The sequence below is a fragment of the Dermacentor silvarum genome, chromosome 5 (assembly GCF_013339745.2).
Source record: "Dermacentor silvarum isolate Dsil-2018 chromosome 5, BIME_Dsil_1.4, whole genome shotgun sequence".
NCBI classification, from domain to species: domain Eukaryota; kingdom Metazoa; phylum Arthropoda; class Arachnida; order Ixodida; family Ixodidae; genus Dermacentor; species Dermacentor silvarum.
This window is the reverse complement of record NC_051158.1, coordinates 38,315,390-38,342,391: the sequence shown is the minus strand read 5'-3', so window position 1 is coordinate 38,342,391 and position 27,002 is coordinate 38,315,390. Positions and strand designations below refer to the sequence as shown.

At 46.9% G+C, this 27,002-nt stretch overlaps 1 protein-coding gene across 1 annotated transcript in view; it reads right to left on the bottom strand.

Moving 5' to 3' along the window:
- The window catches only part of LOC119453290 (unconventional myosin-XV-like), a 130,951-nt gene that overhangs the window by 8,478 nt on the left and 95,471 nt on the right, over nt 1-27,002 (bottom strand). The window contains 15 exon segments of the mRNA XM_037715322.2: nt 867-1,041; nt 2,808-2,902; nt 3,954-4,084; nt 5,184-5,266; nt 5,379-5,455; nt 5,635-5,707; nt 6,301-6,436; nt 6,865-6,989; nt 9,925-10,118; nt 16,977-17,097; nt 18,601-18,651; nt 20,887-20,980; nt 21,878-22,106; nt 23,586-23,721; nt 25,862-26,022. Coding sequence (XP_037571250.1) covers nt 867-1,041; nt 2,808-2,902; nt 3,954-4,084; nt 5,184-5,266; nt 5,379-5,455; nt 5,635-5,707; nt 6,301-6,436; nt 6,865-6,989; nt 9,925-10,118; nt 16,977-17,097; nt 18,601-18,651; nt 20,887-20,980; nt 21,878-22,106; nt 23,586-23,721; nt 25,862-26,022 — 1,881 coding nt within the window.

Genomic DNA, 27,002 nt, shown 5'->3' with positions numbered 1-27,002 from the left:
TGCCATTACAGGCCTTACGTGGAACTGTGATAGGTGCAAATATTCGCGAAGCCGATCAATGGTAAGGCAGCTCTTAAGAACAAACACCTTTGTGAAGAAGGCCTGGGCCTCGTTTTCTGCCCGTAATGTGGTCGATGAACATTACAAGGCTGGTATCTTTTGAATATAAAACAAGCAACGCTTATTTTCAGCGGCCTTCCTACGCACGCTTAACGTTCGCCATATACTGTCAAGCACGGCTGCATTACGCCTATACAGGGCTAAATGAAGGATGGCTTCATTCCTCTGACATTCGAAATCACTTTGGGTCACTTTTGGTTTCACCACATAATCGCTGCGTAATAAGAGATTTCGTCGAGATGAAACCTCTCACTTGTATATCGAATAAGGCCACGTTCTGCTAGTACACCAGCATGGTTAGTTAAGACAGGGCGCATCAATTCGCCGAACTGTACGGCATGCGACGAGACCACTTTCTGCAGTCGTGCCCGAAATTCCAAGATAAGGGACGCTCTCCTGGATATTAAAAAAAAAGAGGACCTTCCGCATGCGTGCCTACAACACTGTGTTCCCCGAAGGATCAGTTATTATGGCCCGCAATGAAACTTCATGTCTCCTTATATAGCATTCTTAAGAGAGACTGGTTTGATGGGCACGTGGCGAATCGCCGCTGTGACATTGTAAGAGACGCTGGGGCCTTGATCATCAGGCTAAACCCACCTGTTGCTACAACCCACTGCCACCACCAGCACAAGGATGGCTTCGGCCCATGATACACCATGCCGCCGCTTGAAACATCCGCTCAAGAAGATATGCACCCTGCCGCTATACCGGGAGCTTCGCTCGAAAGACGTCGTTCAACGTACCGCCTTCGACGATGCAGTAGAGCGAGAACTCGTCCATCTCGGTACTGCCCCTGACGCCCAGGATGGAGCAGATCTCGTCGATGATGTCCTCCACCACGGTCGTCGACTTGGTGTTGATCACGCGCTCCGTGCCACCTGGTAGCCGGTAGATCTGCCGCTTCGAGTTGCGGCCGGCCTGTGTCGAAGATAGAGACGACGGTTTCGGACTGCTTGCCAATTGTGCCTATACAGAGAGTCGCTCCATCAGATTCACAATGGCACGATATGCGTGCATAGGTTGGCATACTTTACTCATGAGTCGTGAGTGCACTCACACACAATCCTGTCACAGTAGTGAGTGCGAGTACCAACTTTGAGTGAGTATTGGCGAGTGTGATTTGACGCTTCAACATGAACAGCTGCCGGACGGAACGATGGCCTGCGGCTCCGCTGACCCGCTGCCGCTTTGGTCACCGCTGCTCACAATAAAAGATACTGCCCCACGCGTACACTTGAAAATAATTCACACCTTCAAAAGTAAATAATGGTGTAAATTAAACACATCCTTACAACCTTTTGAGCGTGAGAGGGCGAGTGATAGACCCATTAACCCCCTGCATAAGGGTGTAAATGAGTGTGGGAATACATGTGCGACTGAGTGCGTACATCCCGGAAAAGAAACTGGACGCATAGCATGCTGCGCACACCTAGTACACCGTTTCAGGGGTTGAGACTAATGATTGAGACAAATGAACTGCTTCCTAAAACACTAGAGGTTGCCTTGAGCATGATTTGCGGAGTCATAGAGTTCTCTTAATACATGCAGCATGCCATCGCTCAAAACCTGGTTTAATAGCTCTGATAATCCCAAATGTCTTGCTGATGTAGTTACGCAAAATTTTGGACAAACATAAAACACCATGAACACGTTACTCGGCACCGTGTGTCTTTCAACCCAACTTCAGAACGGGTGGGAGACAAAATGGAAATTTGGCTCGTAATTGTTAAGCAGTCGTGTTCATCGTGTGAAGTTGCTGTACGATTGATCGTACAGCAACTTCACACGATGAACACGACTGCTTAACAGCGGGAAGAACGCGAGAAACGAAGACTGAGGTCTTCGTTTCTACGCACTACAGAAGCGCTTGACTATCAACTGGGGGTTTTATTGGACGAACGGAAGTTAAATTCTGTGGAGATTTAGCGGGTAGTGGTAGAGAAATCGCGTGAATTATGTCGCACCTCGTTGAGGTCTCAAGTCCACGATTTAAACCGCGTTCATAGCAGTGCAAAACGTTGTTCAGGAGTTCACTCGATAAACGCCCCGCCTCTTCGACGAGCGATGTGCAAATGACAGTGGTCCGTAACAGACAACCAGCAGTTTCTCTATTATATATATATATATATATATATATAATATATAGGTACGAAGCTAACAAACAACGACACCAAGGACAACATAGGGGACATTACTTGTACTTACTAAGTGAATTAAAGAAATGATATATTAATGGAAATGACATGTGGAACTTTCATTTTCATTAATATATAATTTGCCGCACGATTATCATTTGCCGCGCGGCTGGCGGCTCTCGGAACTTTGCGTGTATTTGCGGGCCTCTTTCACGCTCGGAAAAACACTTATGTCGCACGTATCGAACAACAGAAAAGCCGTATCGGGAGTTTTTCATGTTGCTCTACAATTTTGGCATTGACATTTTTCATCTATTTATAAAAATGGCACGTATAGTCTTACGCAAAGCGATCGTCTTACGGGAAGAACGACCGGACGCACGGACAGTTTTCTCATTTGGTAAGCATCGAAATGCTCGCGCATTTATTATACATTGGTGAGTGAGTGTCCGCTTATTCTGCCGACACATGATGACAAGCAAGCCTTAACGGCAGCGAACACTTGGAAGCATGCATTATGTCGCCGTGAACACCGACAAAGGTACTCACCGATATCGCCGCGATCTCTTCGATGCTGGGAACGTTCTTTCGGCCTCCGTACTTGAACGTCTTCCTTAGGTTCTGCAGGCACACCATGGCCGTACCTGTGGAACGGCAAACGGAATCACACGCGTTCGTTCTAAAGGTTTTAATCTCTCGTTGGCACAAAGTCGGGACGCGACAGTGCTTTTCGCAATCCTCGTCAACGGTCTTAATTTTCTTAATTTGCCGCTACTGAGGTTCACCTTGAATAGTCCTCGCTGGTCACTTTCGAGCGCTGGGAACGCATGCACACTAGGGAGCCTACATGCAACACAGCAGGCTCCCTAATACAAACGGCCCGCAAACAGCGCCGCGCTCCATGCGAGGCGCGGTATCACCTCCGAACTGTGAACGCAACCGAGATAACAGGAATCCTGATCACGTGGTTCTAGGAGCAGCTGACCACTGGGCTAAGGCAGCCGTTCTCCGACTTCGATCTCGAGAGGACTCCGTATCGCCCCATAGCGCGCTAAAACACGGGATATACCAACCGGTCGAATGTATACCATCAGACTTCGCGGTAACGTATTCCGCGTGCAGCTGAAACGATCGTCTATTGACTCCTTCACGACAGCGAATACTCTGTTCACTGGTACATTAAAAATATCAGGAGGCTTTACGTGCCAAAACCACGATCTGAATATGAAGCACGCCGTAGGATTAATTTTGACCACTTTGGTTTCTTTAACGTGCACCTAAATACAAGAACGTTTTCTTTTTTCAGTTTTTTTTTGCGTTTGGCCTCCAACAAAACTGTAAGGAGGCGACGTAAGTTTGCGTTGCTCGGTGTAAAGTTATCTTCTAACCTAAAGTCAAGTGGCTTATGTTAAGCAATTTTACTCGACAGAGACGCAGGCCATACCATCAGTAACTAAAAGCACAAGGCTGGCAAGGCTCGTTAGGAACTTTGGACAGAACTCGGCGTAAAATCTACCATCACTTAAAACTTCAAGAATTTCGAAAAAAAAAAAGATTGCCATTTGAACGCCACCAAAAAGGGCAGCGTTCTGCCCCCAACTGCGATTTTAGTGAAACATCCTTGACATTTTCTCACTGTACGTAAACCTGCGGGTAAGTCTGAGCGACGTCGTCTGTGAACAGACGGTTTCGTACCGTGATAGGCCCTCCGCTTGTCGTAGGCGGCTGCCTCGAGGAACTTGAAGAGGTACGGCTTGAGGTTTTCGGAGCAGTCGAAGTACGCGGCCACGATGGAGAACAGGCGCCAACCTCGCTGGCAGCTGTCTCTGGAGGAGCATGCGAGAAAAAGCACACATGCAACCGGCTGTTTCGACAGGTCTTGAAGGCGTGAGCCACGGCCTATTTGTTTGTCGCGCAACCACGCTGCCGTAAGCAAACGATACCGAATCAGTACGCCAGTGAGTGGAACTACAACGTCGTGAACAACTTCATTCCAACCGGCTGCAACAGTCACTGACAGGGTATTCATTGTCGCAAGAAGTAAGAGCGTGGCTTATCGATTATGTGAACGAGCCAACCACCGCAACGCGAGAGATGTGATACACTATCAATGCATAACATAAGAAACTGGCCGGATGGGTTGGTGACTCGAACCGGCAAGTTAGGAGCTACAGCGATAAAAAAAAATATCTAAGTATGTATAATGCGCAACAATGTTGGCGTGCCAGACAACTTTTCACTTCCGACTAAGATAAGGTGAAAGCAGTGGCGGGTTCCGTGCGAGGGACTCAAACGCTGTTCGCTTATTCTTGAAGCATGAACCCTTACGTATAACATATAATGTCGGGGTAACGTGCAGATATACATAACGACTACACTTGAAAATCTATCCTTCGTTTTAGAAATGAAGCTCTCTGCAAATTAAACTAGACTAAGATTTTATGTGCCAAAAAATAGGATATAATTATGAGACACGACGTAGTGGGGGATCTCGGAATAGGTTTGGCCACCTGGGATTCTTTAACGTGCAACTAATGCAGGGTACACGATCGTTATTGCATTTTGCCACCCATCGAAATGCGTACACCGCGCTCGCAAAGCGAACCCGCGACCTCGTACTTATGCAGCGTAACACCGTAGCCTCTAAGCCAGCGTGACGGGTCAACTCTCTGCAAGTTATTCATTACAAGCGGAATGATTCAGTGGACCTAAACTAATGTCATTAGCACGCTGCAGTCAACAACAAACAATATATAACCTGCATAACGAAGGAATAATTCTGCCCCAGTTCTATTGCGAGCTGTGCGCGGTGCATGACCTTTACAACGAAGTTGCCTGTATAACGAACAATTCCGGACGCCCCGAAGCACCTAGTTATAATGGTATACGATTTTATACATGGAGAATCCACCAATTTCCACTTACGGCTTCGAGCTTTTGTTGCTCGTCGTCTGCTTGATTATTTGGCAATAGACTTCGTCCCGCAGTGGGGGATGCTTATGGCAACTCTGAAAAAAAAAAAAAGATTGGCAGCAAACGAGTCAGGCTGCAGGTCCTGTTGAAAAGTAGAGCTCTTTCGTAAAGTAAAAAGAAAACCGTTTTCAAAATGGCTGAACTTACAACTAGGATTGAGTAGACGCAGTCCACTTCGGACTGGTTCTTGGACATGGGGTAGTCGCCCATGTAGCGCATGATAGCTGGCGAAGAAACAAAGAAAACAAAAGGCTTGTATTGCGGATTGCAACAGAACAACGTGCTTTTCTTCGGCAGCAGTTATCTTAGAATCTGATTGTCGCTTATGGTGTAAGATAACGCGTCGCATTTGAACACAGTAAGTGGAGGAGCAGTAATTGAATGCAGCAGACTGGACGCTTACATAGGAAACTTTCTATGGCAAGCTTGTTCAGTTCTGGCGACTCGAGGTTCAGGAGCGAAGCCTTGATGGGAGACTGAAAAAAAGAAAGAAAAAAAATGGGCGCAATATAAACCTTCGCACGAAAACAGCGCTCTACTTCAATGGGCTGTCATACAGTATATACGATGGTAACTTCTCTTAGAACCAAGATGTGACTGCCCTTCTTAGATGATGAGAGGTCTGTCTTCAGTATCGTTAGAGTCATAGGTGTCCTCATCTAGCTGAAATTACCTAAGTTCTCATCACGCCCTCTGTCATTCTTTCACCTTTATCCCAGTTCCAGAGTAGGGTAGCCAACCGAGCTCAACCACCGCCTCCTAGATAGCAGGCCTGTGCACTCTGCTTTATGACGTCACGCTACTTGGCTTGAAATTTTCACTGCCAAGCCCGACGTCACGAAAGCGGTGACGTCAAAATCACCGCGGCTTACTCGGGACCATTACATTCTATGGCAGTCGGGCAAGGTAGCGTGACGCCATGGATCGAAGTACACAGGTATTGGCTATCTAGGAGGCGTTGTCTCAGTCCTGGTTAACATCTCTTCCCTTCGGCTATCCTTCTCTCTCACTTTCTCAGCTGAAGCATGCGGCCGGCTACGAAAATGTCGCGACCCGCTATGTAGCTGACCTTGGAGAACTTGATGAGCTGGGCGAGCTCCTTCCACGTCCAGTCGGAGTCCTTGCCCTTCTTACTGGCCTTCAGGTCCTCCAGCATTTTCAGGGAACCCCGGAAGGAGCCGTTCTGGTCCCGGAGCATCTCGTACCTTCCAACGGGAAAGCAAAGTGCAGGAAACGTTACCGACGGCAAGGACAATGCCATAAAGTCGATACCACCGCTGCGCAGTAAGGCTGAGACTGCGTGACATATGTCATCTGCACGAACACGTGAAACGACACTAGACCTAAACAAGGACAACGTATGCGCAGCGTTGCCCGCTGGACAGAATGAACCAACGGTGAGTATGGAAACACTGGTAGCGTCATGTAACCTTCAAGCGTCACCCTTCACTGTTTGCATCGGCACGCAAGTAGAGTGGCGTATCACGTGCTTCCTGAGATAAGAATTATCAGTGGTGCCCCATCGACGGCGCTCTGAATGCTAAGGTGTGTTGCACGGTTAAAGTTACTAAGAATCTAGCTACAATTGTCCCACCAGGGGGCGGTCGAGCCCAGGTGTGCAGATTACACTCACCTGTCTAGGCTTTCCCTGAAGTTGAACATGGCGTACTGCAGCATACTGTGCTTGCCGTCAGCCATGTGACTTTCGACGCCGTTGCTGTGCTCGATAGCAGGTTCTTCCAGGCTGTCAATGTGGTCCTGCAAGCAGTACATTCGAGTAAAACATGCGTTATGTCTAAGTGTGGCACGAGACCGGCTATCTTAAGTGGCACATGCCATGCGTGTCAAACACACGACTCTGAGCACTATTTCGACGAAGGCGTGCCGTGTACCCTAACAGTCGCACCGACATCAAAATGTCAGAATTTTGCGGGGTGCAAAAGTCATACTGACGTCACCCGCTGCGTTCCGCTTATACGGTCACTCGCGGATACACGCTGGTGGCAACATAATAATCGAGAAAGTTTTTGCTCACTTTCTGAGTGGAAGAAGAAATAACGTGTCACAGTTTAACACACAACCACAAAGTGTCATGACCAATTCTCCTGTTCCCGGATACGTCTTCTCGTATCTCGGCACTAAATATGTATGCGCCTGCGCTATGTTAAGTCTTTCTGTTAAAGAGTCGAAGTACCACTTAAGAAATACCGTTATACCAGAGACGCAGACTGAGCAGCTGCGCTGGTAGCGCCGTCTTGTGGCGAAGAGTTTAACCAGAGAGGAGGACAGAAAGCGATTATAATTTAAACCATATTCCGCTTATCTGCGGCTGTAAAGCGACGACAGCAACATAAATCTACCATGCACACTATGGATTATGTTGTTTTTCTCTTGACGAAGATGCCCACGTTAACACAGTAATGTTTGTAAAGTGTTGTGAAACAAAGCGTCACGGGGTGTCGCTGCAAGCATTATTGCTGCCGTTGAAGCAGCTGGTAAATCGCGGTATTCCGTAAAGGCCGATTTACACTTGAGCCGCCCAGTGCCGCAAGCCGCACCGCACGCGTGCGGTCGTGCGAAATATTGCACACGTCGAGCACTTGTGCACAAATTTCGGTTTACACTGTAAATATTGCACATGTCGAACTCTTGCTCAAAAATTTCGGTTTACACTGTAAATACTGCACACGTCGAACACTTGTGCACAAATTTCGGTTTACAGTGTAAATACTGCACACGTCGAACACTTGTGCACAAATTTCGGTTTACACTGTAAATACTGCACACGTCGAACACTTGTGCACCAATTTCGGTTTACACTGTAAATACGCACACGTCGCACACTTGTGCACACATTTCGGTTTACACTGTAAATACTGCACACGTCGAACACTTGTGCACAAATTTCGGTTTACACTGTAAATACTGCACACGTCGAACACTTGTGCACAAATTTCGGTTTACACTGTAAATACTGCACACGTCGAACACTTGTGCACAAATTTCGGTTTACACTGTAAATACGCACACGTCGAACACTTGTGCACAAATTTCGGTTTACACTGTAAATACTGCACACGTCGAACACTTGTGCACAAATTTCGGTTTACACTGTAAATACTGCACACGTCGAACACTTGTGCACAAATTTCGGTTTACACTGTAAATACTGCACACGTCGAACACTTGTGCACAAATTTCGGTTTACACTGTAAATACTGCACACGTCGAACACTTGTGCACAAATTTCGGTTTACACTGTAAATACTGCACACGTCGAACACTTGTGCACAAATTTCGGTTTACACTGTAAATACTGCACACGTCGAACACTTGTGCACAAATTTCGGTTTACACTGTAAATACTGCACACGTCGAACACTTGTGCACAAATTTCGGTTTACACTGTAAATACTGCACACGTCGAACACTTGTGCACAAATTTCGGTTTACACTGTAAATACTGCACACGTCGAACACTTGTGCACAAATTTCGGTTTACACTGTAAATAGTACACATGTCGAACACTTGTGCACAAATTTCGGTTTACACTGTAAATATTGCACACGTCGAACACTTGTGCACAAATTTCGGTTTACACTGTAAATAGTGCACACGTCGAACACTTGTGCACAAATTTCGGTTTACACTGTAAATATTGCACACGTCGAACACTTGTGCACAAATTTCGGTTTACACTGTAAATACGGCACACGTCGAACACTTGTGCACAAGTTTCGGTTTACACTGTAAATACTGCACACGTCGAACACTTGTGCACCAAGTTTCGGTTTACACTGTAAATACTGCACACGTCGAACACTTGTGCACAAATTCGGTTTACACTGTAAATACTGCACACGTCGAACACTTGTGCACAAATTTCGGTTTACACTGTAAATACTGCACACGTCGAACACTTGTGCACAAATTTCGGTTTACACTGTAAATACTGTACACGTCGAACACTTGTGCACAAATTTACGGTTTACACTGTAAATACTGCACACGTCGAACACTTGTGCACAAATTTCGGTTTACACTGTAATATGCACACGTCGAACACTTGTGCACAAATTTCGGTTTACACTGTAAATACTGCACACGTCGAACACTTGTGCACAAATTTCGGTTTACACTGTAAATATTGCACACGTCGAACACTTGTGCACAAATTTCGGTTTACACTGTAATAGCTGCACATGTCCAACACTTGTGCACAAATTTCGGCGTACACTGTAAATACTGCACATGTCGAACACTTGTGCACAAATTTCGGTTTACATTGTAAATACTGCACGTGTCGAACACTTGTGCACAAATTTCGGTTTACACTGTAAATACTGCACATGTCGAACACTTGTGCACAAATTTCGGTTTACACTGTAAATAGTGCACGTGTCGAACACTTGTGCACAAATTTTGGGTTTACACTGTGTTTCGGTTTACACTGTAGATATTGCACAAGTGTTCGACATGTGCAATATTTACAGTGTAAGCCGAAATTTGTGCACAAGTGTTCGACGTTTGCAATTTTTCGCACAACCGCACGCGTGCGGTGTGGCTTGCGGCACTGGGCGGCTCGAGCGTAAAGCGGCCTTAAAGCTTAAAACGTTGCAGGGGCAAGCTGACGCTATTATGATCGTCCATAATGAATGACAAAAGATGGCGGGTGAACGGAAGAGCACACACCTTAGCCTCGACCCAGGTTGTTCCTCCGTTGTGCGCAGGCGCGAGTTCTGACGGAGAGCGCATGTCTCCACGACCCCCAACAGCGGAAGTCGGGGACGCCGAGATGCCGTGTGGTCGAGCAGACGACAGCGGCGCCACGTACTCGCACGGGAACAGGCCGCTGTCACCGGTGTCCGTGACGCCGTACAGCCAGCCTGCAGCAGTCAGCGTGAACCAGCACGTCGAGAAAACATGCTTATAACCACCCGTAGGATATATATCCCGTCTTAATCTGTTGCATGAGGCATACTACTACAATGAATCTCTTCGTAAGACGTCGCCTTGGCCAGTCTCAAAAAGCTTTCATTACCCACTGCATACTGAAACCTTTTCGAATTCATTTTATCAGAAAACTCCAAATGAATGTAATCGGCTCCCGCGTACCACAGTTATTATCGCAGATCCCAGTACAAATTTTAACATGCAACTAAACTCGTTGCATTTGGATGACTTAAGAGGACATTCCTGAGTGTAATCCAGTTCAATTCAATTTCATATCTGCACTTCATACATCAGGAATGCAGGGAACAGGGAGCATTGCATGCGGCCTTATCTTTTTACGTAGCAACACTTTGAACTTGTTCCAATACATTCGTACATTTGTCCCATTTGATACTCTAATCTCCGGAAGAACATGTTTTGCACCCTATTTATGTACAGATATGTTGTGTGACTTGTGGATTATCGCCGAAAAGCAGGGCAAATTGGATACAAAGCGTGACTTAAATGACCATGGCTACTATATCCTGTGATACGGCGCGCAGCTATAGGACAAATTTAAGGTCTTATACTTCCCTGAGCAAAAGCATGCGGACCACCGATTCCGCGATAAAGCCGATTTTCATGTCCACCTATGCGAATGTAATTTGAAATTGAGAACTGCAGTGCAAACTTAACACTGCTAATTTTCCGGTGTATTCGTCAGTTTCAATTTGTGCATCTGAATTACAAATAAATGCAGTCTTTTTTCGGCGAGCCTGTGGTCAGTATACTTTTGGTCACGGGGGCACATACGTGTAAATGACGTACGTGCCGCATCCTGTAAAAACCACGTGACGTTCGACTCGGTTGAACCAGATTTACTCCAAAGACGAGCGGGTAACCCCCAAGTTACACTATACAGCACAGTAAAACGGTTGAAATTATGTAAAAGCGGTAACATACAATGTGAATTTTACGAAGGTACAGCTCTCCGGTTTGTTGAAGCCTACGTAGCATGCGTCTGGTCATTTCGACCTATAGCACGACAAAAGTGAATGAGAGAGTATGCAAGGATGACAATACATCGTTCAAGGTCACCACAAACAAAGCTGTAAGGCTTCTCGCTTGAAAAGCAAGAAACATCGGCACTAGAGCTCAGTTTTGAACAAAAGATAAGTGTAAGCTCATCGCCCATTTGAATAACCCAAAAACACATTGCTCAGAAATACAAATGACCATCCACACACATTTGCGAAAACTGCTCTTTCGCGAACCTTTCTCGTATCAGCCTGATATGCTATAATCCATTATGATTGTTTAACGAATTTGTATTGTAGAGAACCCGGCGACAAAAATCAGTAGGCAATATTTTCATTTTTACGTAAAATCGTTCAATCTTATTATTAAGCTATGTTGAGGGAGGAGCACACATTTTGAACAGTGATCCACAAAGGAATCACTTAAGTCACGGGGACAGGCAACGCCCGCCTTGTGGTAATTCTTTTATGCTTTTTTCAGGAAGCTGGGTAACCAACGCGAATCGGGAGAAATGAAACGACTATAGACAGGATATTTATCAGGCATTCTTTGTGACAAGACGATAGCTAAACAAGTTGAAAAAAACGACTTTTTAAATTATGGGTTTTACGTGCCAAAACCACGATCTGTTTATGAGGCACGCTGTAGTGGGGGGACTCCGGAATAATTTGGACCACCTGGTGTTCTTTAACGTGCACCTGAATGTAAGTACACGGGTGTTTTCGCATTTCGCTCCCCTCGAAATGAGGCCGCCGTGGCCGGGATTCGATCCCGCAACCTCGTGCTTAGCAGCCCAACACCATATAGCCACTAAGCAACCACAGCGGGTTAAGAAAGAAGACTTACAATAGGCTTCGGCACTGCCGTCAATGTAATGAGTGTGGAACCGAAACACTTCCAATGAAAGACACTAGCAAACAAAAGTATGAGGCCGCCGAGATGCGGCTCTTGATGTGGGAGCGATAATCGACCGCTGAGATAGAAGCACGACTGTGATAGCGTACGCGTCCCGGAGCCACGTGTTCCTCCGCGTGCGAGCGTCGTTTCAAATTCGGCTTCGAGCGATAACCAACAATATGCATTTGGTCGCGTCCTCCTAGAGTACTTCGGCATATTCTTTAAACTTTGGCTAAAGTTAACTGGGACACCCGGCATAATCACATCACGTTCAGTTCTCTAAGGGCAACTCAAGTATACCTCCTATACGTATCTGAACGTGATCTCCGCTGTCGGGTATCGAACCAGATACCCGGGTTCGAACTCGAACCCGTGTTCGCGGCAGTGGAATGAATGCCAGAGCTGCCAAGTCACCAGTGCGCATTAGGACGATCTTTCTCAGCCAAGATACTGAAGGATGAACACGTTAATGATTGTGCAAACCAAAATCCAAGACGCACTCATTCGTGTAAAAAAGAAGAAAATAATGGACTGATTGATTTATTATAGTATAGCTTGTGCGCAAATTGCCCCATAAAACGACAGCTCCCTTGGTTTAGCGGAGGCCAATCACGAAGGCCGTGCTTTTGTGCACTGCAAGCGCAGAAAGCGATTACAAGAGCCGGAAACACGTCGTGACCCACAGAGCTATGGAGGCCACCCATTGAAAACGCTAGCGACAAATATGTCACTGGCTTCTGCACAACGTTATATGATTATCACTTATATATATATATATATATATATATATATATATATATATATATATATATATATGCAAACTATCAGATGATAGTTCGCGCTCGGTGTCCTGTGTGTGCGTGTGCATACGCGCTCTAGTCTGGACTATTCATTATTCTTGCGCAAGAACTCGTATGTTTAACGAACTAGCCCACTGCAGAAATTTTCCTTGGCTATACAATTGCATGAATTAAAAAAAATTATGGTGTTTTACATGCCAAATACGCGATCTGATTATAAGGCACGCCGTAGTGGGGGGACTCTGGAATAACTTGGACAACCGGGATTCTTTAACGTACACCTAAATATAAGCACGCAGGTATCTTCGCATTTCGCCCCCATCGACATTTGGCCGCCGAGGCCGGGATTTGATCCCGCGACCTCGTGCTTAGCGATTGCATGAATGGAAGCTATATGATCACGTGAGGGGCAGTGCGGGTCCTTAAAGACAGCAAGCGCCTCGCGAAAAATGGACACAGTTGACAAGAGAAGATCGAAGCAGCCACGTGAATGAGCGCCATTCACACCAAGGAGGGCTCGTCAATCGACGTCGCAACGTAACGACATCCCGAGAATACCTTGGACGGTGATCACGAGCTGACCGATAGCCTTCCTCGTCTGCGCGGCGGCGTTCCTGAACACTTCGGCCAGGGCCCGGGGCCGGTCCGGAGACTGACCAGCCGAGCACAGCATACCGCGCAACTCACACCTCCATGCACTGAACGTGTCCACTGTGTGTCGTATCCCGTTGCACAAGGCAGGAAACGAGGAGTTCACGGCCACGGGGCGTAATAGAACACACGTCCGTCAACCGCAGCACCACCCCGCCAGAGGCCGCTGTCGCCGACGTCGTCCCTGTCCGTCAGTGTGCCACGGACGCACGCAGAGCAGCAAGCAGCACTTCTTCGCGAAGGAGACCAACCCAGTGTCCCGGTGACGCGGCCGTGACGCGGGGGCCATTGTGCCTGGGCCCTGAACCGAACGCTCCCGTCGGTTCCTTTCCACGGTTCGCCCGCACGTCGGGCGTGTCTTATACACGCGAGCGCAGGTCAAGCAGAGCGAACGTCGCCGCTGTGGCGCCGCGCTGTGCGGTGGCGACAGCCTTGTCCTCCAGATGGCGTTAGACGACAGTATACGTAAGCTGCTACGCCAAGTATTGAGTAACACGAGAACAAGGTGAGAGCCGGAGCCAACGTTTCGACAAGTGGGCTTGTCTTATTCAACCTGCCTTGAAAAGGACAAGTCCACTTGTCGAAACGTTGGCTCCTGCTTTCACCTTGTTCTCGTGTTGCTCACCGTCTTGAATTTCCACCTCCCGCATTTCCCCTGGATTACGACAAGTATTGACGGACAACCAAGACAGGGCGAAGAGGAACGGATAATAGAGCTCTACAAGACCTCCAAAGAAAACGGCCAAGATGCTGAGGACGCTCCGAAAGAGCCAGATTACTTGATTCTGTTTACTATATTTCTGTATTTGCGCAATATTGATGGCTGGGAAGAAATTAACGTTCTTTCGATCTTTCTGCGAAATCTGAGGAGGAACAGTGGAGCGGTAAGCGCAAAATATTTTTTAGGCAATTTTCAGCGAAATATGCCCGTCCCTGCGTACTTGCAGTAGAAACCGAATATAACGAACCCGGATAAAGCGAATTATTTTGCATATCTAACTGGCGAGACATCGTTTGAAACTCATGTAAAATAAGTGCATCAAAACAAACTGTTGCACCTCGAGCAATACGAATGGGAGCACAGATTGATTTAAAGAAGGCATACAGGCCAAACGAGCATTTACCGCACTAAACGTGTTCAACGGAACCGCTGCTTGTTACAATTTAACATGTCAGCCTAGAGACTACAGACCACGAGTAATCGTTGCTTATAATTGATCTGCATGATCCCTTTCATACTACTCACGACTGTACGCCCTTGTAATTTTTTTAACCACAACACGCGAGCGTCGACCCAAATTCGTTGTAACGAACGCGTCACGAAACTCCGCGTAAATTCGTTACTGGTGCGTCTGAGTATATTGAATTACCTGGTACATCGAAGTATTTGGCACATAAGCCTGTACTAGAAATTGGGTTTGGCTGTAGACCATCCCTCCGAGTTCGCAACGCGGCGAAAAGAGGCGCCAATAACGGACGTCACGTGTGTAGTTTTCATGTGACGTCACGGAAGCATCTTCTCACCATGCCAAGTGCCTAAACATGCTTAAGACATACTTAAGGCAACATCGGGACCACGATGACGTCAGTGCACCACATTATCACGCGTACGTCGTTTTCTGACGGTGGCTATGGTACAGTGATAATACAGTGATACTCCGGTGGAAAGCTGGTCTATAGTGCGTATGGTTCCTATTGGTATATGACAGGCTGGTCCTGCGGTTTTCTTTTCTCCGCGTTTTGTCCTTCGCGCTGCCACATACCAATAGATAATGCGGTGAAAGATTATCGCTGTTATCGATTTGTCGCTCAGCACGAGACGCGTCTGTCCTACAGCCACGTTTCTTACTGGACGCCGATTTTCGACGCGATAGTGTCCGAAGATGGCGGCCACGATGCATCATAAGGAGATACGCACTGACGTCATCGAGGTCGCCGTATTGTTGTAAAGCGGACACGATGAAGCGCTGAGCGTTATCTAGATCCGCTTATCATCGGCAGCATAGAGGAAGCAGTGAACAGAACTTCAAAATGGCGTACGTGACGGCATGTGAGTAATCCAAATGGACTTTCTGGGTCATCTAAATGAAAGGCTTTCGCCAAGGATTAGCAATGCCATACTGTACACGCACAATCTCAAGTGCACAATCTTCAACTATATGAACATATTTCTGCTGATAGCTTTCGTCGTCTGGAATAACAACTGCGCGCCAACTTTCACGTTGAAAGACATGTGACGTCATCATTGCAAAAAAATATGCGGGATATTCTATGTGTCTCAAGAGGAAGTCTAATGTGGGCAATGAAAAGTAAAAATAAACAATAATATTTGTGTATTCATTTTTGCGAGGGCAGTATAAGGAGCTATATAAATAAACTATTCAACTAAGCTTCGCAGTAATGCGAAAGTTGTGGTTCCGGCTCCCACCGGAGGACAGTTTTTTCGTCGACAGTTTTTTCGTCTACTTTCTTCTCCCTTCAAATGATAATTTGTACACTTCAAATAAAAGTACGAATAACTTCCCCTGTGTACTTTCGTTGGCTTCATGTGATTGCGATAAAAAAAATCGGGCATATAAATCCTTTCCTCGTGGTACATTGAATGTCAAATTATATGAGGGCGTAAATTTTGCCGTTTAATATACATTAGCGGTCAGTCTAATAAGAATTCACTTAACTATCAGCTATACGTGAACACTTTTTTAAAGATTTTTTCAACTCTAGTTTTACAAAAGCGCGGGAGGCCATATTTCCCGCCGAAACGCAGCAATTTTGCTGTTGGAATACATCCGCAGCAACATTGCTGTTGGAATACATCCGAGTTAGGCCTAATACGAACATATACGAACTATACGTCAGCCCTTCTTAACAGGTTTCGCTGGGAATTTTACAAAATCACCGGCCACATTACCCGCCGAAAAAAAAAAACATTTCGAGACCGTGGCTGTATACCCATACCTGCCGCTGAAATACGCGCCTTAGCGCGCATTTCACACACATGCCACTGCAGCGAAGCCGCGCGCAACAACACGCACTAGCATTTTTTTTTCTGTCGACGAGCTCGCCCATTGTGTTGCACCGAGTGCAAAAGTACTACGACTGCACGCAATTACGCGATCCGCGTGGTGAAAGAAAAAAAAAAAACATATAAAACGTGGGAAACTGCGAGCGCCGCAAGATGACCGACCGACTGACCCGCCCTGCACTCGGATACACAATGACCTCGAGATAAAGAAAACAATAACAGAACGAAATACAAAGGCGGCTCTTTCTCGCTTTCATCTACGCTGTTTCGTACCACCGGCATCGTTTGCGCTATTATGTATACCGTAGCGATCATCATCATCACACCGTACGAGACCCGAGAAGCAAGATGGAGGGATGGAGGTCTTGTTCGAAAGCACAAACAACACGAACTACGCTGACCTTTGTCGAGTCCGGCGCAGCGCTGCTTGATGAGCCGGATGAGCTCTCCCTCGCGGAAGCTGAGCAGCGTAGACTCGGACGTCACGTAGTCGGCCACCGCTTGCACGTACTCCGGCACTTCCTGCGGACGGGGAGGGAGGGTGGCGTCGTAAAGGCACAGCGCGAGCGAACGCAATGCTTGTGCTTGCACGCACGAACGAGAAAGGAAGAGCAACCACGCTGGAGCACGACGCCCACCGCAATGACCACGATGGCGGTGATACAGCGGCGACAGCCAGACGCGCAGACGGACACGACGAACGACGACGGCGCGCACGCCCCACGTGATTAGAGATTGGAGTCACGTGACACGAATCGCGCGCGAACACGCAGTCTTTTTTTATTTTTCCTTTCGCCATATCCTCTCCATCCGGCCCAGTTGATTTTAGCGATGCGTGATACGTTACCGTGATAGGTGATACGTTAGTACCGCTGACTACCGCGCAAGGGCGCGATCTTCCAACGGTTCTTTTTTTCTTTCTTTTTTGGTAGCAATAGTTGTTCTTTCTTATTGGCTAAGGCGTGGTATTCACCACTGAGGTAGCCATGTCCGCCCGTTACAAAGGGTAGGCCTCAAAACAATCATCATCATCGGAAAGTGAACCGTTCGCTTGCTCTCGCGTGATTGGCCAGAATTTCGCTTTCGCTGACGAAAGCACGGTTCTGACCAATCACGCCAGGCCACGTGAACGGTTCGCTTGCTCCACGTTTACCTCGATTGCGTAACAACATGGCAGCGCCTAGACCAAGCGCAGACGGCCTGTTTCAATCCGAATTCGCTTTTGCCACTTCTCCGTCGCGACGGGAACAAATAGGTTGTAAAATGAGCCATCGCTTGGTTCCATCTCGCGTTATAGACAGAGTACGAGGTATGTCTTTATCGGTTTTATTGAGACCGCCTGTTATCTTTGACGCTGCTAGGCCTTAAGAGACGGCACCGAGTCGGGAAAGTGTGTCGATTTCCGCCTAGCAGATGGTGCCACAGCATTAGCGTTAGCGGTGCGGAACCTGCGGAACGATGTTAACACCATTCCCTGCAGAGTAGCATGTAGGCGAATACACGCTAGCTAACCAATCCACTTTTCAATAAAGAGCTTTCTCACGCTCTCTCTCTAAAAGCCCCTTCCTTTACTGCATCATTAATTTGATGCTGCGCTCTAGCAGGTTGCGTGATGAGGGTAGGTGAATTTCTTGGCGTGTCTACCGCGGATAAGCGGCTCATATGCGCTGCAGGTTCGAGACAGGATTGCCGTAGCCGCGCTGGAGACGTACGACGGGACGCGCTTTGAATATGCCGGACGAGTTTCGTCAGGCTAGGTTAGGTTAGGTTACGTTAGGTTAGGTTAGCTTAGGTTCCTTTGCAGCTTCTTGCTATGTACGGGTGGATGTCAGTTCTTCCTTTCGCGAAGCTTCCTCCACCTTGCGGAATTCCGCAGTACTGATTTGCCATATTCGTTAGGTTAGTTGACTCCGACACCACGCATTACTCGTGACCCACGAATCACGTTATATAATTATATGGCTTTGCAATTTTCCAAATGAATGCAGGATTTCTAGAAATGGATACTCGGAATGCGAGACTCACCTGAGTGCCTTCCATGACGAAGCGACGCACCAACGCTTGAATGTGGCCAGCCTTGAATGACACGAGGAAGGGAAAAATAGACACGATACGATGTTTGATTCGATCACTGTAAGTGAAGTTCATCAACATAGACATCAATAAAACATGCTCATCAACGAAACATGGACACGGGGTAATAAAAGGCAGGTACGAGCGCTGTGTCCACCTGAGTCAAACGTATTTTTTTATTCGCGCTGTGCAGCTACATCAAGAAGGGCGCACAATTTCGCCCAAGCTTCTGCCCGCGATTCTAAGTGGGAATCTCGCACAAACGGCCGTAAAATCAGACTAGGGCGGAAAATGCAGCGAGATGAGTGAGCGAGAAATGCAGTTGATCTGAACGGCTTCTATGGAGAGCAATGTTCAAACTTTGTTAATTAAGGGGCACTGAAGAGAGCAGAAAACTAATATTTCAGCCGTTTTAGTGAATTACCCTTCCACAATACAAAAAAAAACCCCGCAACCCTTAATTGTCGTGAGAAGAGGTTTGGTAAACCAGCTAGGTCTCAAGTACGAAAGGCGTGTACCACCACCACTTTGAATTTCTAGCACCAACTCATCAGTGACGTCATGAGTTGTGATGGCGTCTGCTCGGACGTAGTTAATTGTTTACAGACATAGAGTACATTGTACTCTAAAGCCTGCCGCCAAAGACTCAACTTAGCAAGTATTTAAGTTTTTTACTGAGCCACAGCTGCCCGAATACGAAAAGAAAAATATATCCCTTGAGATCCATGACGCCACACTAACGTGCCGCCGCAGAGGCTTTCGGCGCGAAATTTAAATAATGTAACTTTGACCTTCATTTTGTCTTTTAATAATTAGCCTAGTAGCACAAAATTTACGAGAATAAAGTTGCGCAACAATGCTTTATCAGTCTAAACTAATTTAGTGTTGTGCTCTGGTGTCCTAAAGCTTTGATAACATTCCTGACGCCGAAAAAGAAACAAACAAACGTATGTATGTATGTATGTATGTGTGCATGTATGTGTGCATGTGTGTATGTATGTGTGCATGTATGTATGTATGTGTGCATGTATGTATGTGTGCATGTATGTGTGCATGTGTGCATGTATGTGTGCATGTGTGCATGTATGTATGTATGTATGTACGTATGCATGGATGTATGTGTGCATGTATGTATGTATGTATGTATGTATGTATGTATGTATGTATGTATGTATGTATGTGTGCATGTATGTGTGCATGTATGTATGTATGTTGTATGTATGTGTATGTATGTATGTATGTATGTATGTATGTATGTATGTATGTATGTATGTATGTATGTAGTATGTATGTATGTATGTATGTATGTATGTATGTATGTATGTATGTATGTATGTATGTATGTATGTGTGCCTGTATGTATGTATGTATGTATGTGTGCATGTATGTATGTATGTATGTATGTGTGCATGTATGTGCGCATGTATGTATGTATGTATGTATGTATGTATGTGTGCATGTGCGCATGTATGTATGTATGTATGTATGTATGTATGTATGTATGTGTGTGTGCATGTATGTATGTATGTGTGCATGTGCGCATGTATGTATGTATGTGTGTGTGCATGTATGTATGTATGTATGTATGTATGTGTGCATGTATGTATATGTGTATGTATGTATGTATGTATGTATGTATGTATGTATGTATGTATGTATGTATGTATGTATGTATGTATGTATGTATGTATGTATGTATGTATGTACGTACGTACGTACGAACGAACGAACGAACGAACGAACGACATACCAGCGAAACACGAGAATAGCAGAAATTACCGAAGTACAAAGTACACCCCTTCATCAACTCGCGATTTCGTGTTATAAGTATGACACTTCCTAACTATTGTTTTAGGAAGTAGTACACGCGACATGCGTGTACTCGCTACCTGCCTGCATTCCCTGATATTTGTGGTTAATGACCACGTACGATCGTTTCCCCCGCAAGTGCTTGCCTATCATAAACCGTACCTTATACCCTACATTAGTCAGCTCGGTGAGAAAACGATGGCATCTGGAGAAGTAAGTGAGCGTTAACAGTATTTATAAAGAGAGTCTCATCTAAATGAAACGGCCCTTCGACGTCACAGAGCCTGTTCGAACCCAACCGAAGAGGAGGTGTTCCCGGAACAACCAGCAAGGTTTACGTATAGCTTTAGTTCGACTGTCAGCATGCGGGCTGTGGCACATGTTATGGCACATGTCAGCACGCGGGCTATGGAGGCCGCGTTGTAGTACCTTCGGCGAGTAGATAGTCATCCATCCTCCATGCCTGAGAAGCAGCTGGAGCGTCCGCGGTCTGGTAGCACTCACGTCGGCGATATCTTCGAATCTGAAACACGTGACCGGTAAAAAAGGAATACAGCGTTCCTTAGCAGCTCTTCAACACGACCTGTCGATCACATAGTTCGCAATTCACAAGACAGTCCACCTTAGCGTTAGTAGATAGTAAAGAGCTTAAGCCTGTCCGCAAAGAACTAACCTTCATGGAATAAAGGGTTACTGGAGACCTTAACTGCAGCAACAACGCTGGTAGCGATATCTTCTGAAGCTTTTCCCAACCACAGCGCGTTAGACACGTTTTCGTGTCACTTGGGCGTTCATACCGAAGAAAAGTTTTAGGAAATGTTGCTCGTTAACGAATAAGTCGCTGCCGACATTTTACGTTAGCAGCTAAGTAGAAAATGGTTGGTTGCCGCAATAATAACCCTGTGTCCTCTCTGTTCGAACTCTTCGGCACCAGGGGGCGACACCAGCCCGGGCGCTCACGTTGACGTCTTCGGCAACCAGGTATTCCACCTAGGGACAATAGTGAAACTTCGTTAAACTTAGTGAAGCGTTCGTGTCGTCTTCCTTTCTTTGTTATCCCTGTCCCGTTCGCGGTCTTCTTTTTTTTTCTCTCGCAATAAAGAGGGAAACCTCGGACTAGAGCCAAACGTTTCAGAAGGGGACATGTCTTAGGACAGCAACAAGTTCTCGTGACGAAGTCTCCTTGTTGAAACGTTGACTACAGCCTGAGGCTTCCCTCCTTCGTGCTGGTTCAACGAGGGAAGCCTTCAAGCTGGAGCCAACGTTTCAACAAGGAGACTATAGTCTTCGTCAGGGCAGCAACAATTTGTCCTGACGAATTCTATAGTCTCCTTACTGAAACGTCAGCTCCGGCCTGAGGCTTCCCTCGTTCGACCCATGGTGCAAGGGCTTGGAAACCTCTCTGCGCGCGGCTACTTACCGGACGGTTTCGAGCACTCGAAGCTGTCCCGGCGGGTCCCTCTTGACGAGCCGCAGTCCCGAGTGGGCCACGGCGACCAGGTGCACGTCGGGCAGCTGGCGGCCCCCGGACGCCGGGAACATGCGGCTGAAGTAAAGGGGCAGGTCGCGTGCCGCGTCTACGACGCTGCGCTGGGCCTGCACGGGGGTCCGGGACCGGCTCTCCGTCGAGGGACTCACGCCCAGCGAGTCTGCGCATTGCGCGTAAAACGTGATATCAAAAAAAGAGAGAAAAAACAACAAGAAGAAGAGACAGAGAGGAGGCGCAGAGGGTATAGAGGTGGCGAATTCAAAGGAAACAAGGGAAGGACAGAAGGTGAGAGAACGGAGGAGAGAAGGAGAGAAGAATCGTTAAAGCGTGTCGCTGTGCTTCCTCGCGAACAGATGTTGCGTGGCCAGCAAGACGGAGCGGGTGAGTGGATCATGTTCACGGTGCTGGTTCATCGAGAAGACTACTTCTCAAAAGGGTCCCACTAGCTTAAAGGGACTGACAAATAATTTTTATGGTAGCCATTTATTTAATGGAATGAAAAGCTTACCGGTTAGAATGTCTAATCATAAAGTGGTAACGCAGAAAACGTCGAGGAATATTTTTTACCAGAATTTTTCGGATCTGCGGTAAGGATGCAGTCGTTCACTGGCAGCATGCTGAAAACAGTGATAGCTGCGCGCGATGGCGATTATACGCCGGCGATTATGCGGCCGTATATGTGATAAAGCGTTATTTTTTTATCAAGCCGATGTTCCTGCGATTCATGTTTTCCGGAGTGATAAATTATTTCTACAAGAAGTCGCAGTTTCGCCCAAAAGGCGAAGCATCGATTGCGATAGCAAATTAGTAGACAGCTATACGAAGTAAGGATAGTAGTTTTATCGGCCGTATAAAATTGTAAATATTCGCTTACTAACTAAATAAACAAGCACGGTGTCACGCGCGTACAGGTACACATGAACACATCTCGCTCGATGACCGCGGGAGCTCGTCAAAACGCTGGAGTGATAAAGCGCGCCAGCGGCAGCCAGCGAGCAAATTGACCTTCGCGCTGGCTCTCGCTTCAACGCGAACTAAACGTCGAAAGTGCAGCGCATACGAAGCTACCGGCGCTCGGCGAATGCAATTTGGCCCATCGCAGATCACTTTGAAGATGAGGCTCCTGCGGGCGCACACTTCGGCGGCGTCGCAGATCGCTTTCAAGATAGCTCCCTGAGCAGGGCATCGTGGGAGCAGGGCATCGCCACGTTTTGCCACTTGTTTAGGTTTGCTCAGTGGTCGAATTATATCGGAACGTCGGTGCATTTTTCAGGCAGATTTGGGAGACGCGTATCTTGAAGGCCGTGCTATATATAGGCTCGCTGTTTCTGTCAAGAACACAACTTCATCGTAACGATAGGTTTGAATTTCTTTCCGCTGCATCATGTGTCCCTAATATGAATGACAAAAAATGTAATGAATATCTTTTAATTAGCTGCCAAAACATTATGATTTATTGTCCAAATGATTTCCGCCTTCTCCGGAAACCCACTTGAAAAGGCGGGAAAGAAATTTCTGTCACGGGATATTATAGTTCAAGAAGAAATCTGTTCGAAAAAATAAAAACACCGCGAAATAAAAAGAAAATTAAGAGTCGGTATGGAGCGGTCTTGGACATTTGTCTGAGTCGGTGTCTCACCGCATAGAGCCCGTAGCCTGGCCGCTTCGTCCTCACGCAGCCTGATGCAGGTCGGGCCGAAGGCGTCAGCCACCACTTGGCAGAAGACCAGGTGCAGGGCCTGAGGTTCCTGCAGCTGCTCGCCGGGTTGGAACACCTGCGGGGAGGGTGTGGGGTGCGATACAAAAAAAAAAAAAAAAACATGTTCCAGAGGCACTTAAGTCTTATGTACACTGAATGCGAGAGCATTCTGGGCATATCGACTATATCGACGTCCATACTGTTTCGACGTCCATGTGCCGTGACATTGTCACATGACATCATCACTTGGTCATGTGACCTTGCAACTTAAGGTTCTTACTTTGTCACGTGGCTGTCACGTGACGTGATCACTTGGTCATGTTCTCAAATTGCGCAAGGTCAATTTCGAGGGTAGACCACCCAAATTTTGGGGGTGGGTCAAGTTAAATTTGGGAGTGGGCCAGGTCAGGTTTTGAACTTGGGTCAACTCAATTCTCGAATTGGGCAAAGTCAATTTTGGGGGTGTGGGCCAGGTCGGTTTTAATTGACATTGAAACGCGACCTAATCACTTGGTCACGTGGTTTTGGTACCATCGGATGTTGACGCCAGACGGACACCGGACTTTCCGCTTCAGAAAGCATATATGCTTTCGCATTAATAAATTAGATCGCCTTAGAAGTAGGTCGACATTACAGAACATAGCAGTTTTTTAGAGACTACACAGAATAAAAAGAAATATGCATGTTCCAATTAGGTTAAACTGCAATTGCGCGGTTCTAATCCTTGAACTTGATTGCTTGAAGAGGCGGGCGTTACTTGTAGAATAAATCAAAATGCACAACTGACTAATCAACAGAAGCTCACTAAGTACCTTACAACACATACTGAAATTTAAGAAATCTAGCCAATGAGTTTGCAAGGGATGTGCATTTATTGGGAAAGAATTCTAAGGGTGGCACCGGTTTCGTGATATGCGCCGTAAAACTTGCGTTAAAGATGAACTGTTCCACTTACTTCTTTATCAAAACGCCATTTCATGCCCTAACGCCAGCGTATTTCGTCGCACACTTTGCGAATTGAAATCTCGAAACTGCTGCAATATTCCCAGCATTAGTTACGACTGGATACGCCTAGCGAACTCACCGGCCACAATTCGTAAATCGCAATATATGTACACCGTAATTAGTCGCACACTTGCGTAGCGAAAAATTGGTAATTCTTGGATTACGCATTTTGATTTTTCTTTCTGCATGTAATGTCCGCCCCTTCAAGCAATGCAGTTCAAGGCTTACAATTGTGCCATATACCATGAGGAATTTTCGACAATTCTCTATGGACTAAAAATACCTAATATATATATATATATATATATATATTATATATATATATATATATATAGAGAGAGAGAGAGAGAGAGAGAGAGAGAGACCACGCACGAGCACACTACTACAACCGTCGACGAAAATCAACACCAGTCGGTAATAAATGAATTCATATGTGAGTCTGTTTCCTATACTCGTGCACACTAAAACAGTTTTCACCCTGTGGGGCGTATCTTCGCCCCACAAAGATAATCGTCAGCCATCTTGCGTGACTTTCCTTTCTTTAATGCTTGATCAACGCCTCCCAGATAGCACAAGGCCGGTGCACTTCGATCCGTGACGTCATGCTACCTTGGCCGACTGCCACACAGAATCAAACGGGGACGCTCCCGAGTAAGCCGCGGTGATTTTGACGTCACCGCTTTCGTCACGCCGGACTTGGCAATGGAAATTTCGGTCCGAGAAGCATGACGTCATAAAGCAGAGTGCACAGCTTCTACTCGACAATCGTGCCGATAGCAAGCGCCGCATCCGCCGGATGTACCGTCAGCATAAGTTGAAGTGAGAACAGGAAATAACTCATAACAGAACGCTTGTTACGGCGTCATCACATGGAAGTGTGACGTTGAATAACTCTCGCCTTTTTCTAAGCATAGAGTAGTCCCAGGTGTTCAAGCTTTAGAGCCTGAATTAAACCGCTGTTACAAATGCAGGTGAACCTGGAAACGGGAACAGCGCATCGGAGAGTTTTCGGAATTGCTTGCATTCATTTGAATTTGTGCCGATAGTAGGGTACGCGCACACGAATACACGGATAACGCGAAATACCTGTTATTGCGACAGTCCGCACGAAAGCGCAGTGGTTCGCACCACGTCCGCCTCACTAAAGCCTCCCTAACCTAAGATCGCTAACGCCGGTTTCCTTTGGGGTAAATGAGGAAGCGTGCACGCACCTCTTTGCGTATCCTGAGTCTCCACTCGACCTTGGTGTAGGTGATGTAGGGGGCGCTGCTGGGCGGGTACAGGCGGGTCTTCAAGTTGTCCCTGGCGCGCACCACTGGTGCCGGTGGAGGCGCCTCGTCTACTGGCTGCAGGAACTCGGCGCAGTCCTCGACTGCGCAAGAAAGATACAGGGCGGTGACGTTTCGAACAGCGTCGTCATCTCGGCGTCGGTGCCGGTGAAAATGTAAACGATTCTATTCCAGTCATTCTCCTCACTCCGTGATTCGTCAGTAGTTTCAAGCTGCGCTCCGCTTACGTCGTCATCATCACGATTGGCCGGTCGCGAGCGGTGATCTTGCTCTCTATATTCATGAGAAAACCAACCAGTCAATGTCACCTTGTCTACCCGTGATGTAATCTTTACTGCAGAGCACTCTCTGTGGAGCAGCCATTACGGACTCGTAAAATTTGGGAATCATAGCATGCATCATTATTCCACAAACACCTTGCACATACAGCTTACGCTAAACCCACCGAACACCGTAGTTGGAACACGTGGCTTTGCCCAACACTTTATGGTCATGGAGTCGGGCACTAAGACATGCTCTACATAAAAAATTTCTCAATCGTGGCTCGCGAAATCTCCCCAATCTTTCACGGCGCGTAACCCACTCCGAATCGTACCTGACGCAGTAGCACGGTGTTACGCTCAATGGCCTCGTCCTAGCTGCAACCCATCCCGTGGATAAGATCTTCTAAAGCTCTATATCGCTCAATCGCGGATCACTTAAAACTACCCATTTTTTCAACGCGCGCACGCTAATCCGGCGGTGACCGCGGCGGCATCCACGGTATCCTTCAGACTCAATGGCCTCGGCCTTGCTGAATGAATCGCGGCTCACTAAAGCTCCCTAATATTCCACCGTGCGCATAACGAACCGACGGCACCCGCCCTGGCAGTGACGGTGCCATACACGATGGCCTCGGCCTTTCTGCTGCCCGTTGCGTCGAGCAGCTTCTCTAAAACTCTCTATTGCTGAATCACGGCTCACAAAGCACTGAAATATTTTATCGCGCGTTACTTCCCTCCGGCATTAACCGCAGCGGCACCCGCGGTGTCACTCATACTCGACGATCTCGGCCTTGCTGCTA